This window comes from Rhinoderma darwinii, chromosome 4 (assembly GCF_050947455.1).
Source record: "Rhinoderma darwinii isolate aRhiDar2 chromosome 4, aRhiDar2.hap1, whole genome shotgun sequence".
Taxonomy (NCBI): domain Eukaryota; kingdom Metazoa; phylum Chordata; class Amphibia; order Anura; family Rhinodermatidae; genus Rhinoderma; species Rhinoderma darwinii.
The window spans coordinates 361,417,844-361,436,851 of NC_134690.1; the positions used below are offsets into that span (position 1 = coordinate 361,417,844).

The window sequence follows — 19,008 nt, forward strand, 5'->3', positions numbered from 1 at the left end:
GATGGTACTCTGTGGGCTTTGTATGCCAGTATCTTGACACTATATGGCGGTATTATGGTGAATTTACAAGAAAACTGTCTAAGAATAGAAAGGCCTCATGCACACGACCGTGCGGACTCTTTCATTTTTATGGCTCCATGCACATGACCGTGGTTTTCACAGATCCATGCTGGGGCCGTGAATTAGAGCCGCAAAAACTCTAGACAAGTCATTTTACGGTCCGGATTCGCGCTTCACACACTAGTGAAATACATTTTTTCTTACAACAAAAGGTTTTTTTGAGGACAAATGGACCGCAACGGATCAGTGGTTTTGCGGACCGCAAAACTCCTACTGTCATGTTCATGAGGCCTAAGCAAGGGGCAACGGCTACTTTACTTGTTGTTTAGGGCCCCATCTTCATTTAAATGGACCCTGATTTTATGTCTACAAGGGATTGTAGCACGCACCTGTCCTAACATGCATTTACTTATACACGATACGAGGGTACTGACAGATAGTGGTACTCAACATGTCATTGTAGTTACACCTCCTGCAAACTGTTAATTACAGTATATCATGTATTAATTCTACAGAAATAATATGGATGATCTAATATTAAGCTAGCAGTGTAAGAGAACAGATAGTTATTTAAAAAAAACATGCATATTCAGAATGCTGTAAATAAAATGTATACAATATCTTACAAATAAATACAATTTTTTCCAAACATCTCAAAATTAATTTATTTAACATTTAAATCAACCTGGTAAAAGGACAAAACTGAGGTAGATTCCGCATACCTAGTATTATCACTGGGCTCTGTATTATAAGATCGGAATACAAATAAGTTGAGTATCACTATATCTGTCACACACATACAATGATGACATAGAAACACAAAAAAAACATGGTGCTCCATGCAGTCATGGTCTTTGCATTCCACTTATGTTTACTGACGAAAAGGTCCTCTTCAAACGCAGCCATACTCATACCAAATACTTTGATTATCTTCAGAAACAAGTGAAGATGTCTCTACGTCATTACTCGCTAAAAACTCGGAGGAACGATCACATCTATGCATAGCACCATTTTCACTGTGGCTATTGGTCTTGCAGCAATCTGGTCCTTCAGGTGAAAATACAATTGTTCTGTCTCCTGGTGGCCCACTAATGCTACTTACCAAATCAGGGTTAAGAGAAAGGTATGGGAAAGGCATGCATGGTGATGTGTAACACATAGTAACTGTGTTATCAATATTCTTACTATAATGAACTAAATCACACCCAGAGCAACAGCGAGGATCATCGCCAACTAGACGAGGAGGGGGTTTGTGGGTGGGAATAGTAGAACACGGGTTGTCGGCACGGTACTCACTCAATAATGATGGGGCCTCTTCGCTTGTAGGTGATGGATCAACTGATACAGGTGACCTATTGTCTTTGGATAAAAAATCATGAATACTTGTCCTTCGATTGGAACCCTCGGCAGTAGAAATGACACTGCTGGCACGGGGTAAGGTGGCGTATTGCTTGGAATCTTTTGTTTCTTGCTGTTGGCACATAGTCCCTTGACCTATAGCAGAGTCTCCATCTGAAGACTGTGTAGTGATCACTGTAGGGAATGGAAATCGTGTATTTTCATCAGCTTTGTGAGAGCTGGGCCGTACAAATTCTTCCAGTTTTGCAGTCTTTCGGTCGCCTAATGATAGGGTAGGAGACAACTGAGATGGGGATTGTAATCCTGCTAATTCAGCAGAGCTAGATAAACTTTTCATAACTTCATCCAACAGATCTTCCTGGCTCCCAGACCGAATCTATAAAAGAAAAGAAAAAACAATATTATTAATTTTATTAGACTTTAATTGGAAAAAGTTCAAGTGTGTTGGCTAATGGAAAACTTTACAGCCATAAAAATCCAATAAATACATGTACACTGAGAGCTTTGTCAGAAATCAATTCATAATGGCTCTGACCATCCAATACTGTTATTTTTGCTTCATCTGTAATTGATGGAGAAAGCTATTCTGCTTACTCCATTTTTTTTTCTACTGGGGCCTCACCAGTCAGAATATAAGGATGTTTGAGCCTCACCATTGATCATAGTCCATGCCAAAGTTTTCAAAAAGCACATAAATCTGTCAAAACTGTATCCTCAGTTGTCCCACACCAACAACTCGAGGGTGCCTTAAAGTTTGAGAAGCCCTAATGTAGATTGAACAATGCATAGAGTTGTTGACTGTTGCATTCTGGTTGGAAAACTTCAGCACCTTACATTTTTTTCTTATAACCCTACCTTAACTCAGTAACAAATGGAAGAAGCTATATCTTTGCCTTGGACAAGACTTGGAACCAAATATAAAGCTTTGTTGGTAAATATTAGACATCTTAAATGATATGACCTGTGGGCCATAAATTAGGCCGGTTTGGAATTTAGATTTCAAACAAATCAAGGTCTTAAAGGCAAATTCAAGTGCAGAGTTGTAATACTGTACCTATAGAGGTGTATGGGGCCCTACAGTCCCTCTGTATGTCTCCGATTTAATACAGACCATACGGAAATTTTTCTGTTGTATATTGTATGTATCTGACAGAAAAAAAAATGTTTGGGCATGTTCTATTAGATGCTGTATTACAGAGCTATTGAACAATACGGCGGCACACACAGTGCCTAAGATTCTGTAGTATGGAGCCGTAGGCAGTCCTATTCCATACAGGCTCTGTTCATAGTTTTGGGCTCCACGTTGGAGCTATAACTTTTTTATTTTTTCGTCTACATAGCTGTATGAGGATTTATTTTTTGCGGGGTAGTTGTACTTTTTAATAGCACCCTTTTTGGGTACATATCATCTTTTTTTTAACTTTTAGTACCTTTTTTTGGGGGGGGATTATAAAAAAAAACTGAAATTCCACCATTGTTCTATGCGTTTTTAAATTGACGCTGTTCACTGTGCGGCGTAAATAACATGTTACCTTTATTCTATGGGTCAGTACGATTACGGCGATACCACATATGTAGAGTTTTTTTTATGTTTTACGACTTTTGCACAATAAAAACACTTTTGAACTAAAATTATTTGTTTTTGCATCGTCGCTTTCCAAGAGCCCTAACTTTTTTATTTTTCTATCAATGTAGTGATTTTTTGGGCTTTTTTGTGTGAGACAAGACGTAGTTTTGATTGGTACTGTTTTGGGGTGCATGAGACTTATTGATTCATTTTTATTCTGACTTTTTTGGGGGGCGATGGAAAAAAATTGCAATTTCGCCATTGTTTTTTGCGTTTTTTTTTTACGGTGTTCACCTTGCAGTTTAAATTACATATTAACTTTATTAATTGAGTCATTACAGCCACGGCGATACCATATATGTGTACTTTTATTTATTTTTTACACTTTTACTATATAAAACCACTTTTTTTTTTTTTTTACTGTCATTTTTATCATTAATCTTTATTTCACATTTATTACTTATTTTATTAGTCCCACTAGGGGACTTTACAGTGCGATCTTCAGATTGCTGCTATAATGCTCTGGTATACGTCGTATACCAGAGAATTATTGCCTGTCGGTGTAAATCTGACAGGCAATCTATTAGGACGTGCCTCCGGCGCATCCTAATAGGCATATGTCCAGGGCAGACCTGGGGGCTTTTATCAAGCCCCCGGCTGCCATGACACCCCATCGGAGACCCGCGATTGCATTTGCGGGCCGCCGATGGGTGACAGAGGGAGCACACTCCCTCTGTAATCAAGTTAAATGCCGCGGTCGCTATTGACGGCGGCATTTAACAGGTTAAACGGCCGCGATCGAAGTAAACTTTGATCGCGGGTGTTGGAGCAGGAGCCCAGCTGTCACCAGACAGCAGAGCCCCGGCTCCAGCCTGCACGGGAGACCCGTGCAGGACTTAGACTGGGCCAACGTGAAAAGGCGTCGGCCTAGCCTAAGGCCCCTTAGTGACTAATGTGAAAAGGCGTACTGGTGATCACTAAGGGGTTAAAGGTGGGCGATTAGATTATTGAATGGGATGTCTTTCTTACAATGAGGGAGGATAGAAAAATTGGATTTATTCATCTTGGAAAAAAGATGCCTTAGAGGTGCTCTTATTAACCTGTATAAATACTGCATATGTGTAGTTAATATAAACAACTGTAACACAACTAATTCATTAAAAAAAACTAGACAAAACACCAGGGGACATTCTCTACGTGTGGAGGAAAGGGTTATTTACAGTTAGAGTAGTCAAACTATGGAATGTCCTACCCCAAGAGGTAGTAATAGCAGATACAACATCAGCATATATAATCGCAAATGACATTGAAGTTTATAACTAATGTAGAATTGGATGATATATAAGTGATATGAGAAATGTCGAACATGGACAATTTATTTTTTTTACCCAAGTAACTGTCACTATGATGGCCACGGGCATAAAACGCTGCGAAATACGCTTTCTCTGACTCCCATTGTTGTCAGAGGCGTAAACGCCCGAAGCTAGGGCATGTCCCTTCTTTCTCCTGCTAGACGGTTTTACCGCTCGTGGGAAAAAGACGCCTCCGCCTCCAATTGAAATCAATAGGAGGCATTTTCGAACAGTTTTTGATGAGTTTTGCGGCGCGGTTTCCGCGTCAAAAAACTCTGTGTGAATATAGCCTTAGGGTATATTCACACGGCCTATTTTTGGCCGTTTTTCGGGCCATAAACGCCAAAAAACATCCGAAAAATCGGAAGCAGAACGCCTCCAAACATCTGCCCATTGATTTCAATTGGAAAACGGTGTTCTGTACCGACGGAGCGTTTTTCGCAGAATTTTTTTACGCGTAAAAAAAGGGCGGCGAAAAAGACGTGCAGGACACTTCTTGGGACGTTTTTGGAGCCATTTTCCATAGACTCGTGAAAAAAGCTCCAAAAACGGCCGTGAAAAACGCAGCGAAAATCGCGAGTGGCACAAAAAACGTCTGAAAATCAGGAGCTGTTTTCTCTTGAAAACAGCTCCGTATTTTGAGACGTTTTTGACTCATGTGAACATGCCCTACTAAGGTCTTCATCTTATAATAAACTTGCTTTTTGTTAAGGGGAAAAAAGAATCAAGGAGACTTTTGTGCCCAAAATAAATTAGACTTACATAAATTTAATTGGAGTTGATAACTTTTTTCTTAAAAAAAGCAACAATAAAGTAACAGACGGAACAGAAAACTTCAACATTCAACCCGTCCTCCTTTCTAAAAGAACCATCTCCTGCTTAAAGGGAACCTGTCATGTTGAGAATTTGGTCCCATCTGCAGGCAGCATGTTATAGGTCAGCTGAGCAGGTTGATATATAGTTTGTGGGAAAATATTTAGCATAACTTGTAATTTATTCATCTTAATCCCTGTTCTTTCTAAGCTTAGGATTCCAGTGGGCGGTGCTACTCTGCCAAATCACTGAGTAAGACCGCCCACTGGATACCTAAACTCGCAATGAGCTAAGGTTTAGATCTATAAATTACAAGTTATACTAAATCTTTTGCCACAAAACTACAGTGAAGGAAATAAGTATTTGATCCCTTGCTGATTTTGTAAGTTTGCCCACTGTCAAAGACATGAACAGTCTATAATTTTTAGGCTAGGTTAATTTTACCAGAGAGAGATAGATTATATAAAAAAAACACAAAACAGAAAATCACATAGTCAAATTATATATATTTATTTGCATTGTGCACAGAGAAATAAGTATTTGATCCCTTTGGCAAACAAGACTTAATACTTGGTGGCAAAACCCTTGTTGGCAAGCACAGCAGTCAGACGTTTTTTTTAGTTGATGATGAGGTTTGCACACGTTAGTTGGAATTTTGGCCCACTCCTCTTTAAAGATCATCTGTAAATCATTAAGATTTTGAGGCTGTCGCTTGGCAACTCGGATCTTCAGCTCCCTCCATAAGTTTTCGATGGGATTAAGGTCTGGAGACTGGCTAGGCCACTCCATGACCTTAATGTGCTTCTTTTTGAGCCACTCCTTTGTTGCCTTTGCTGTATGTTTCGGGTCATTGTCGTGCTGGAAGACCCAGCCACGAGCCATTTTTAATGTCCTGGTGGAGGGAAGGAGGTTGTCACTCAGGATTTGACTGGACATGGCTCCATCCATTCTCCCATTGATGCGGTGAAGTAGTCCTGTGCCCTTAGCAGAGAAACACCCCCAAAACATAATGTTTCCACCTCCATGCTTGACAGTGGGGACGGTGTTCTTTGGGTCATAGGCAGCATTTCTCTTCCTCCAAACATGGCGAGTTGAGTTAATGCCAAAGAGCTCAATTTTAGTCTCATCTGACCACAGCACCTTCTCCCAATCACTCTGAGAATCATCCAGATGTTCATTTTCAAACTTCAGACAGGCCTGTACATGTGCCTTCTTGAGCAGGGGGACCTTGCGGGCACTGCAGGATTATAATCCATTACGGCGTAATGTGTTACCAATGGTTTTCTTGGTGACTGTGGTCACAGCTGCCTTGAGATCATTAACAAGGCCGTGTAGTTTTCGGCTGAGCGCTCACCTTCCTCAGGATCAAGGATACCCCACGAGGTGAGATTTTGCATGGAGCCCCAGATCGATGTCGATTGACAGTCATTTTGTATGTCTTCGATTTTCTTACTATTGCACCAACAGTTGTCTCCTTCTCACCCAGCGTCTTACTTATGGTTTTGTAGCCCATTCCAGCCTTGTGCAGGTCTATGATCTTGTCCCTGACATCCTTAGAAAGCTCTTTGGTCTTGCCCATGTTGTAGAGGTTAGAGTCAGACTGATTAATTGAGTCTGTGGACAGGAGTCTTTTATACAGGTGACCATGTAAGACAGCTGTCTTTAATGCAGGCACCAAGTTGATTTGGAGCGTGTAACTGGTCTGGAGGAGGCTGAACTCTTAATGGTTGGTAGGGGATCAAATACTTATTTCTCTGTGCACAATGCAAATAAATATATATAATTTTGACTATGTGATTTTCTTTTTTTTTTTTTATATAATCTATCTCTCACTGGTAAAATTAACCTAGCCTAAAAATTCTAGACTGTTCATGACTTTGACAGTGGGCAAACTTACAAAATCAGCAAGGGATCAAATACTTATTTCCTTCACTGTATATATTAATCTGCTCAGTTCCCCATGCTCTATAAAATGCTGCCTGCAGATTGGACTGCATTTTGCAACATGACAAGTTCCATTTAAAATGAAAGAGGAAGGTCCTGATATTTTTTAAGACTTGGCCAAGAAGCAAAGATTCTACTCAGTAGAGTTTTGATCATCAACTCACCTGACCCACTGTCAACTTGTTGCTTTCTTGTAAAAACTGCTTAAGAGATACCATCTCACTTCCTGGTGATCCAAGCTTTTTCTTAGACTGGGCTAGGCTTTCCATTCCATCACAGGATTTGAGTCTTAGCATGGGGCTCGATACAGCAAACTTTTTTAAGCGATTGCCAGAATATTGAACTGGACTACTATTGTTGGACCATACTTCATTATCATGGTGTTGAATGAAATCCCCACTGCTGTGGCTTTGAGATCTACTCTGACTGGTTACATGACCTACGGTGGAGAAAGGAGCAAACATTACCATAGCGCTTTCAAATCGTGGGTGCATGGTATAATTTCTTATAAAGTGAAGTGTTTGGTACAGTTAGCTTAATAAAAAGCATACGATATGAACACTACATTGTATGGCAAAGTCATATTACAATGCTAAAACAGAGTGTCTGCCATAGAGGACATTTACAGAATGTATAATATTGTTATTGGAAAAGGTTCACATTGCTCCGGGACCGATTGATAATAACATCTGCATCATGTATATGAGACTGCACCTCTTCAATCAAATCACAATCTTTATTACAACACATTACGATATTAAAGAAGAAAATTTATATATTTATAATTTATATAAAAACAATTTAGAAAGCACAAACATGTGCCGACCCAAAATCCTAAGCCCTGGTTGGCTTAAAAAACATAATACACATGTAGAAAGGCAAATAACCAACCATAGGGTAATTCATATATCCCAACCAACATTACATGCGTAGTGATGATAGAACTGCATGAAGTTGTGCAAACAAAACACTACAAACAAATAATGCAGCATCAAAAAATCAAGTAGATTAATGAATAGAAAATCTCAAGAACCACCATGTCTGGTTAGAGAACCCCACGCGTATCACCGTACGGGCGGCTTCGTCATGGGTCGTCAGACCATTTTTTGTAGTGTTATGTTTGCATAACTTCATGCAATTCTTTAATGTTTACACATGTAATGTTCGTTGAGATATATGGAGTATCCTATGGTTGGTTATTTGTCTTCCTCCATGTGTGGTGTGTTTTCTAACCCAACCAGGGGTTAGGATTCTAGGTTGGCACATGTCTGTGCTTTGTTAATTGTTTTTATATAAATTGTCTGTTTTTTTCTTTATATTATATTGTGTTGTAAAAAAAGATTTTGATATGATTAAAGAGGTGCCATCTCGTATAGAAGTATTTCTCATTGATGCAGAAGTGATACTTTTTACACGTTGACGTGAACTCAAGTCCAAACATCTTCTTCGTATGGTGTCATAATAACATACTGGAGCAATTTGCAAATTTGTTGATGACTTTGTCAAATGTTGCAAATAGATGCTCAAGAAAATAATAAAAGTTACACAGTTGCATAAAAGCTTGGCATAAAAAGTGTAATAAACAAAAGAAAATCAGCAGAGCATACCTGTCACTTCATGAAGTGAAGCATTATTATTACTATTACTATAGGATGTCCTGCCACTATCAAGACTGGCTGGCCTGGGAGCTAGATGAAAGATTGAGACAATGGTAACAAACATTTAGCAGGTGACATACAATCTCAGCATTCTAATCACAGAATGCAAAGGAGTCATGCACTATTTCACAGGCTCAGCATGCCCGCTGCCAACAGAGCAAGGACAGACAGCCAGAATTTATTACATAAAGCCCTGGAGAGCACTTTAAAAAAAGAGAAGGAGAAGTGGATGGGTTTAATGTATTACTACAGAATGAAAACAGAAGGGACAATACGGAAAAAAAACAATTAGACACAAAACACAAAGTAAAACAAAATATTAATAATTCTAGAATAATGTATTTTTCATAACCTTAATTATTACTGTTAAAGAAGACCTATCAGCTCTCCTACATGTCTGTTTTAGTAAATACTCGCATTCCCCACAAAATAATAATTCTGGAGTTTCTTTTCTCTGCATGGTGCTGGTCCTCTATCATTCCTCCTGGAAATGTATGAATGAATTGAGATCTGGCCTTTACCATTTCCCTTGTCCATGGGGCGTGTTCCTATACACTGTGACACTTCCCTAATAGAGCTGACAGCGCCAGATTGTGTTTGGACTCACCCTATTGACGAGGGGAATAGTAAAGCCCAGTTGTCAATTTATCCATACATTTCCTGGAGCAGTAACAGAGGAACAACACAATTCAGAGTTCTAAGAAAAGATGCTTGTTATTTCAGAGGGAATACAAGTTTTCAGAAAAACAGACATGTCAGGAGAGCTACCAGGTCCCCTTTAAATGCACGTTCTTATGGTTTATTGACAGATCAAGGTTAATTAAATACACCTGAAAGATGCCCACAAAGGGCTACACTGTGGGCGAACACTGCCGACTACATAGATTCTATAACACGGGGTTTCGTCAATAAGCATCGCTGTGTGTCCTTTCTGCATTATAAAACAACTGTGAGCAATTTGATAGGGACATACTTAGGAGTCATTGGTTTAACCAGTTGTAGATATCTTGTAGACACATGTGTATGTCAAAAGTGTGCCTCGTGACATACAGTATGCAATTTATTAAAAAATAAATAATCTAACATGTTTGTATGCTGAAAATAATAAGATGTACGCTGGTAAACCAATGGAAATAAGATATTGTAATGAATAAAGGTGGCCATACACCTTCAATAGCTGTTGGCTGAACGGTCATTCGGCCGACAGATATTCCTCCCGACCTCCTCATACATATGTACACTCGGTTCGGCCGAGCATGCATGTGTCCCCAATGGTAGGACGGAAATAAGCTGCTGCCAGACAACTCTGGTGGCAGATTATCTCCCTTGAGAACAAAGGATAAGGCATATGGAGCCTTCACAATACCCAATCCTTTTTTCCACAACATATGCCGAACAAATGTTAGCCAAACATCTAATACACACTTGATGGTCGGCCAGTCCTGGCCCAAATTAACGAAAGTCTAAAGTTTATGGCCAATCAAGAGAAGTTTAACTCTCATGTTACTATTTAGTGGAAGTCATCATGCATAAAAGTGTACAAAAAGAATAATCACCTAGAGCTGTCAAGTAAGAATCATCATTGACACCATGACCACCAACATCCTCATAGGATGCACCATCTAGAACACAAAAAGGACGACGTTAGGCAAGGTAGAATCAAAGAGATTTTTCTCCCAAGTGACAACGCTTGAAGATTCTCACAGCACCTACAACCATATCATATTTGGAGCCTTATGTCCATCAAACTGTTTAAAAAATGTTGATGCTATAAATATTCCTTTCAGTAATACCCACTTCACAATTTTATCTGTAGTGCACGGCTAAGTGGATTCATAAAATGCAGCAGATTTATTAATTGCATGCACCGTAATTCTGATGCAAAATAATAGTAAAAAGTAAGACAACCAAGAGATGACGTAAGAAATCGGAAGGCATGTAATCTCTAGCACGATGTGCCAAATCTATCACACAGAGTGTACCAAAATTATAAATTTGGCGCATCTTCAGCCTGTCTCCTCTAAGTTTATGCTGCCTTTAGTTTAGGCAGTATTAATAAGTCTGCCCCATTGTAATCTGTTTAACCATTTTGCTTTTAGGCTTAACGTCAAGCCTCGCAGAAATGTGAACCAACAGAGTTAAAGAGACTTAGAGGTGATACTTCTTATAGGAGATAGGATTATAGGCCTGTCTTACAAAATGCAAGTTGTATCAAAGTAAGACACAGCAAAATGCATATGTCCCCATACTAAGGGAGGACTACCGGCCTTTTTAGCACAGTGCTGCAGGTTGTATTAGATATAACATTATGGACAACTGCCGGTGGATGGTTGAGATGCATTCAGCAAATGTGCTGAGAAATAATTCTTGGCTTTATAGCTGTTGCTAATCCACTAATAATTCTCTGTGCAGACGATGCCTCAGCACGATCCCATCTATTGACTGTGGGTAAGGCTTGCAGCATCTTTATCCAACAGTAATCTTTCACTTTGAAACTATACAAGATGTCAAAAATATACTGCCACTAAGGTGAAATCCTCCAAGGACATGAGATAAATCTGTTGACCGTAATATTTTCTTAACCCAACTTTTACCAAAAGAAAAAACACTGCTTATACCTTTACTTATAAGTATCTGCTTGGTTCTGAAGCCCGCAGACTGGTTGGCAGTTGAAAAGTTGATTGCGGTTGTGGAGAAGGCCATGGTTCCCAAATCTTTCCTCCTTTTGCCGGTAGGAATTTCATCAGGACCCTCCAGATTCTCAGCACTACCTGTCCACTGTCCACCTGCGAGGACCATGGACTGGACCAGGTCATTCATGGCTGGGATGCAAATGAAAGCAAATGAATCAGCATGATACTGCTCATGCCATCTTTACCAAGCTTTGTTATGACAGCCATCCAAGCATTAAAAGCGTATTGCAGGTCAAAACAACTACAGGTTCACAAAAAGCCAGTTTGGTTATGACATGCATTTTGTGGAGGATGATAAAAGTGTAAATGTGGCATTTTTGCATTACTTTTAAAGCCTGTTGGGTATTCCTTGCCATGCTACTGCAGCAAAGATGAGCAGCATAGCTTGCCGACAAGTTATGTTGCTTAAGAATGACAAAAAATGATATGACTCGGTGAAATAAGCAGAACACAAAGTGGTTAAGGTTTCCTGCACACAGTGGGGGCAGTCATTTTGTTGGCCGGATGTTTGCTTATCCAATGAATTACTAAGGATCTAGCTATATCACTCACTATGATAAAAGGCCAAGGCTTCTCATGGGCAAGTGGTTGAACCCGCACACACTTGATACCACCACTGTGTATAGGTGACTTATACAAAGGCAACTTTTGCTAACAAAAGGGAGACCAATGCATCAGAATAAGGCAATGGAGACCTCTTTGGAAGCACAAGGGTTGTTTTTAGCAATGAAGAGAGGGTCCATGGCCAGTGCAGGTTTCATGCTTTGCAAATTATGTCCATAAAAGATGGCACTTTATAAAATGCATCTTTATTTTCCAACATTCACTATGAACTAAGCTCTTCGGTATGAACTTATCATGGATCTGCCACCTACACCACTGAGATGCAAGCTATTTTGTGGGCTGAACCATTGTACAGAAGATCCGTTATACCTCTGAATCATAAGAATGGAGGTATCCAATGAACATAGGATATCACTACAACTAGAAGGCCAAATATCGATTCAATTTACAAAATGAGTGCCTCGGCTGTGTGCAGGTAATGGACTCATCCAATGGAAATTTTTTGAAGCCGTTGACATCAAAACTGCATATAAAAGGACATTGGCAAAGTTCTCTGTCCTTGGTGTTCTATTAGAAACCAGGTAGTTCCTTCACTTCAAAAAAGGGGGTACAATGTATAGTGTATATTAGCGCATCTCCCTGCTGATATAGCCACTATTTTGTAACTGTCAATATTCTCATATAGGGAAAAGTACAACATCTATAGACCTGAACCTTCTGGATTTAACATTAAACTTTACCAACGTATGAAGAACATCATATGCTCATGCCAAGCCAATAGCAAGAAACCCAATGAGCTTGTGAATAATACTTCTATAGAAAGTACACTATCAATACTTTTTTACTAGTTTTATGCACGTGACCTATCTGTAAGATCATTAGTTCATGTATTAGAAGTAAATATTTATTCGTCCATAACAATTTCTGACTATATAGACTACAGATTTGTACATTGTAATGTGCTATTGAGGAACTACAAACTTCACTATGCTCAGCCAATGCATTGAGTAGGCTTGTATTATTGGTAATGTACTCGGGCAAGATGCAAACTCATCCCAGTGCCCCACTTATTTACCACTGGATAGAAGTTCAGGAATTTTTCATTAACTGCTTATTATTTGGCATCAGGACTTGCATTTGGCATTTTAGGAAAAACAGCACAGTCCAGAATAAGCTTATTGGAAGTATTAGTGATGGAAGCCAAGTACAGCTAGCTGAACCATTTTAATGTCTTACACACAGAGCGGCGGTAGAGGGCCTTCATTTTGTCCTTATCCTTCGGTCTGTTCCTCATAAAAGGCAGTCTTTTCAGTGCTTATGTCACAGCAAGGGAAGAAAGAAAAAAATCAAAAACAAGGAAACGGGGGTAAAAAGAGAAACGAAAGGGGAAAAAGGAGAAGAACACATGGAAGAAGTTAAATGCTGAAACGAAAGACAGAAATGAGCATGTCTGATCTCAGCTAAACATGCACGACTAGATACAACAGACTTACACCAGTGTATGATGGGTATGACATGTGACACAGACACCTAATACTATACAAATAGTAAGCTGAAAAAATGTTTCGTAGAATAAAACATTTTTCCCCGATATCTTACAGTATGCGGCTATTTCCAAACTAAAAAAAAGCAGTTAGTTTACAGATGACAGATATTGGAATGGAAGGATCATGTATCAGTGATATCCTCATGTTTGAGTATATCCAGAGCCTTTAGACCTTGACTTAAGCATGGTGCACGCTTGGTGGTATTAGCACTGCAAGTCTTCTATATATAATTTCTATTGACTGTTATGTGGTGAGATTGTTTCTTGCAATAGAGTCAGATGGCCTAATAGTTGTGTTCAACTGGAACCTGCATACATGGTGTGACACACAAGAAAACTCCTGCCGATCAGCTGTTTGAAGGAGCTGCCGCACTCCGGCGAGTGCTTCTTCCCTTTCATTTCATACACAGCTCCACATTACACCACGCTGTCACATTCGGCAGTGCACAGTATTACAGATTCCACTCATTCATTTGAATGGAAAAAATCTGTAATACTATGCAAGAAACGAAGCAGTACTCGACAGAGCGCTGTGGCCCTTTCCAAAAGTATATCGGCTCGGATTGATCCCTCATCAATCTTATGTCACTAGACAACCCCTCTGTATAAGAAAAAACAGTGTTCTGACCGCTATAACTAGATATTAAGAAAATAATCAGCACAGCTTTGTACCTAAAAATGACATGAAGATAAAAAGGTGGATATTCACAAACATTACTATTACTGTATGTTTTCTTTTATTTAAACTGTTGTCCTAACATACGTAAAAGTTGAAATGTGGGTGATTTTTTTTTCCCATTATGTCTCCACAATCATTAAGTACCCCAGAAAGTTTGATAATCCGTTATCTATCAAACCAACCTGAATGAAGTAACTACAGTGGTGTGGTCCCTCAACTGAAGTACTCATTAGAAAGAAGTGTGTAACGCTTTACATGAAGTGCAAGAGATGTAGATACTGTCCAGACATTCCTAAATATAGTTACAGCACTACTTTGTGCAGTTATAGGATTTGCACAGATACACGTGAAGATAGGACAGTACTGACTTGACAAGAGGGAACTTTAGACTGTCACAGACAAGGCAAATAACCCATGCGGAGAGGACAGATAGAAATTCTAGACATTTTGGTTGCCTCCACAAGATGTAAACAGCGCTCAGATAGATTTACACCCTATTAAACATATTATTCCTGTTACATATTCATTAGTTCACTATGGTTCTTATTTGTCCCTGTCCCTTCTTTGTTTTCTACTTCTACTATCTTAACCCCATTGTCCATTTCTACTCCGTACCCGAAAAAGCTTGGAGAGGTTTCTACTAATTCTCATATGTAAGTCATCTAAGGCTAGAATTATATCCATCACTTCCTCTGATGTACCCGATTTCATCAAATAAAGACAGCCATTGTGAAATAATTTATCCAGCAAATCGTAACATTGTAAATTTACATATAGTTTTAGCAATGTCACTAGATTTAAAGAGAATTTCCACCCAAAACATAAAATTGGCCATATGTGAGTACATTAGAAGTTGGTGTGTTTGCCAAAGTTTGGTAATGATGTTTCTTTTTAATTAAATTGCATCAGCTTCTCAGAAACTGCTGATCGACTGTCATTTTGTCAGCATGCTTAGTCAATCAATTTCTGAAAAGATAGATCAAACGTGATATTCAATATGGCCGCACTTCCTCACTAAATTGGCCCCTGTAAGTAAAAACCATCTAAATTACCCAACGTTGGCTGTAGCCCTAACTTCTGACTTATGGTCAATTTTGTTTTTGATGGAAACGTCTTTGAGTAAACTGATTTAGTGCAGCCACCAAAATTTGCTAATTAAAAAGGCCATTACTGCAACGGCACTGTGACCATAGCTTGCCTTCCATACTCATTATTATAATTACTCGGTATTATAAGATCACTTTGCCTATAGGAACAACAAAGTCTACAATTTCACCCAAAAATTATTTTTGATATTATTACTGAAATACATTTTTCTATAGTGTAACCTAGTGAAAGAAAATGAAGAGAGTAGATAGAGGTCATGCGAAAATGATGATGGCCACTGAAAACAAATTATAGTTAAGTCAGGATTTTACTACAAAGACACATATATCAAACCAATCATCGAAACATATGTCGTTTTATACAGAGGACTCTCAATAGACAATACAGTGGTAGAGGCGGAATCATTTCCAGCACAAAATTAAAGTATTAAATCAAGACTGTTCTTCATACTCTAATATATAAAGGAAGTAATAAAACAACACATACTATGATGCAGAATAACAAAGTACTCACTGCTGCTCTTTTTAGCTCCAAGTGGATGCCCATCCTCAAGAGAATTGGAGCCTACAGAGGAGCTGTCCTGGCTATCCTGTGGGGGTAGTGGTAAGAATCCTTCACCAGACTCCGATCGAGAAGCCGAGAGAGGGAGAGATCTCTGATGCTCACGGTTTACATCCTTCTTTGACCTCATTAGTTTCTTCATCCTTAACGTTATCCAATTACCTCTCCTTTTGGGGGTAGAGAACTGAGCTATTTACCAGATACATATTTCCTGTGTATGTGTGTGAAGTACAGTAACATTTTGTCTGCAAATCTTTATATAACTTATGCCTTAGGGTGGTGAATTAACTCATCATGTGCCTTGCTCCTATATAATATTATCTAACTTACCGTCTTGGAGGAGAAGGCTCATAGAATTTGTACTGATCCATGATCTTTTCTTCTAGTTTTTCTTTCTGCCTTCTGAGTTCATTGATTTTATCCCTGAGAACATATAAAAATATATTAACATTAAATGATGGAGTTATAAAGTAACAATAAATACATGAATATTAAATATTAGGTCCTTTTGGATCGGCTGTGGGCTACTGGATTAAATGTGAGTGCAGTAACACTGTATACCATTTCAGTGCTAGCCTTAAAGAGGCTCTGTCACCAGATTATAAGTGCCCTGTCTCCTACATAATCTGATTGGCGCTGTAATGTAGATAACAGCAGTGTTTTTTATTTTGAAAAACTATCATTTTTGAGCAAGTTATGAGCTAGTTTAGATTTATGCTAATGACTCTCAATGGACAACTGGGCGTGTTTTTACTTTTTACCAACTGGGCGTTGTACAGAGGAGTGTATGACGCTGACCAATCAGTGACCAATCAGTGTCCTACACTTCTCATTGTTCCAGCCCAGCATGATCCACAGCACAGTGTGATTGTGCAGTGAAAGAAGTAAACACGCCCAGTTGCTTAAAACACAATACACGCCCAGTTGGAAATAAGAGAAAACACGCCCAGTTGTCCATTAGAAAGGCTCATTTGCATAAATATAAAATTGCTCATAACTTAGCCAAAAATTATCGTTTTTAAAAATAAAAAAAACGTTACTGTTATCTACATTGCAGCGCCGATCACATGCAATAGGAGATAGGGATTTGATAATCTGGTGACAGAGCCTCTTTAAACTCTATTCATTTCTGCATCGGAGGCTCTTTTCAGAGAATGCATTGCAAATTTGCAATGCAATGTTAAACTGACGGACATCATAACGGAACCCAGCAGACCCCATTATAAGTCAATGGCGTCTGTCTAAGAATCCGAAACTGTGCCGTTGTTTCTATTATAGACGAAAACCATGACACAGATAGAAACAGAATGCAGTAGGTAGGAGATGTTCTATCAAACTGTTAGTGTGAAAATAATACGTAAAACAAAGTTTATGTATCCAGATTTGTCAACCTACATATACTGTCTTTGTTCAACTTGATAAAAATCTTTGCTTTCCAAATTCTGATCCAGCAAAGTCTTGTTTTGTAATGCTAATATTTGGTTCTGGCCCATCAGATGTCTGTTCTCCTCTTCCAAGTTTCCTTTCACTTGCCGTAAAAGCTGCAAAGAAAAACATAAAAAGTTACTCACAGTAATATAAATCTGTAATAAACTTTCATGAATGGTCTTCACATTTCCAGCTTTCAAAAAAAAATAAAGGAAAATTTGAAAAACATTTTTTTAGAGAAAAAAACCCATAACATCTACTTACGGTGATTAATATTTTAAAAAAACAAAAACAACTTATTAAAAGTTTCTAGACAATCATATCGTCCTTTCTGGAGGCAAACATTAAACATTTCCCACACTAAACTCTCCCCTCTCCAATCCATCCTTAATGCAGCAGCCAGGCTCATCTTTCTGACCAATCGCTACACCAATGCCTCTACCCTGTGCCAGTCACTGCACTGATTTCCCATTTCCTTCAAAATTTAATTCAAACTTATTACTCTCACCCACAAATCTCTCCACAGTGCTGCACCTCATGTCTGTCTACCACCCTACCCGTGCTTTACGTTCTGCCAACGACCTTAGATTAACATCCTCCATAATCCAAACCTCCCACTCCCGTCTCCAAGATTTTTCTTGTGCTGCACCAGTCCTCTGGAATGTGCTAGCCCAGACAATCAAATAAATTCCCAACATCCACAGTTTTAAATGTGCCTTGAAAATTTTTTTTTAGACAGGCATATAAACCATTCCCTAATTTGACTCCTTTCCTTGGCCCCCCTTTTACATTAGTAAAAGGGGGGCCAAGAACCTGACCAGAACCTGACCCCCTCGTTCAGCAGTATCCCCCACACTCCCTAATGCTCTTCATGTCTGTCATACACCAACACGTGTGTACTACCCTACGTTTATAAAAGATGGCTGGATCATTGTACTTAAGCAACATTTTGGGTCACCCCTATTTCCTCATAGATTGTAAGCCCTTGTGAGCAGGGTCCTCACTCCTCTTGTTTAAACTGTAAATTCGTTTGGTCACTATGTAATGTCTGATATTGTCAGTACATGTTTCCTTGTAAAGTGGTGCGGAATATGTTGGCGCTATATAAATAAAGATTATTATTATGATTTCCTCATTTCCATGCAATGATCAAATAGAGGATCGAACTGTGTGGGGGCCGCTATCAAGCACTTCTGATTATGAAAAAGCCTTGATATTGCAAAAAATTTTCAGCTTTTTGGAAAATCCCAAAATTTCCTAATCTGCCGTTTTCAGGCATCTGATGGGTTGGCAGCACCACAGAGGGGATGCAAGTATAGGAAGTCTTACAGATTGTAGGTGTAACAGAAACATCTCAATGTGTATGGCAAGATTAAAGGGATTGTCAAAACTGGACAACAGACTCAAAAGGAATCTGCCTCATCGATCATCTGATCATCGCGCATCCAGCTATGATCGTCCTCAATATAAACAGCTGCTGCTATGTCTTCCATATGCCCTAATAAGTCATATGAACAGGGATAGTTCGGATGACACAACAACTTTAGGGTACATAACTTTGACAGATGTGGTAAACCCAATGCTCACCTCACACTGGTTTGTCAGATTTGTGACCGTGATATCAGACTTCTGATATTTCTCTTTCAATTTGGAGAATTCAGCTTCTAATCGTGTCTG

The 19,008-nt window shown here is 39.0% G+C and overlaps 1 protein-coding gene across 8 annotated transcripts in view; it reads right to left on the reverse strand.

Moving 5' to 3' along the window:
* The window catches only part of CCDC88A (coiled-coil domain containing 88A), a 148,053-nt gene that overhangs the window by 7,438 nt on the left and 121,607 nt on the right, over window positions 1–19,008 (reverse strand). For 2 of the 8 annotated variants that reach the window (XM_075863047.1, XM_075863046.1), the window contains exons 22-31: window positions 18,919–19,008; window positions 17,299–17,444; window positions 16,234–16,326; window positions 15,856–16,070; window positions 13,247–13,324; window positions 11,372–11,575; window positions 10,310–10,375; window positions 8,703–8,783; window positions 7,260–7,534; window positions 1,357–1,795 (exon numbers count right to left, since the gene is read on the reverse strand). The exon at window positions 18,919–19,008 is cut by the window's right edge and continues 97 nt beyond it. In XM_075863047.1, coding sequence (XP_075719162.1) covers window positions 1,357–1,795; window positions 7,260–7,534; window positions 8,703–8,783; window positions 10,310–10,375; window positions 11,372–11,575; window positions 13,247–13,324; window positions 15,856–16,070; window positions 16,234–16,326; window positions 17,299–17,444; window positions 18,919–19,008 — 1,687 coding nt within the window. Of the gene's footprint in view, window positions 1–711; window positions 1,796–7,259; window positions 7,535–8,702; window positions 8,784–10,309; window positions 10,376–11,371; window positions 11,576–13,246; window positions 13,325–15,855; window positions 16,071–16,233; window positions 16,327–17,298; window positions 17,445–18,918 lie in introns of those variants that run through there. The other 6 variants (XM_075863040.1, XM_075863041.1, XM_075863043.1 and 3 more) reach the window with 6 other exon arrangements.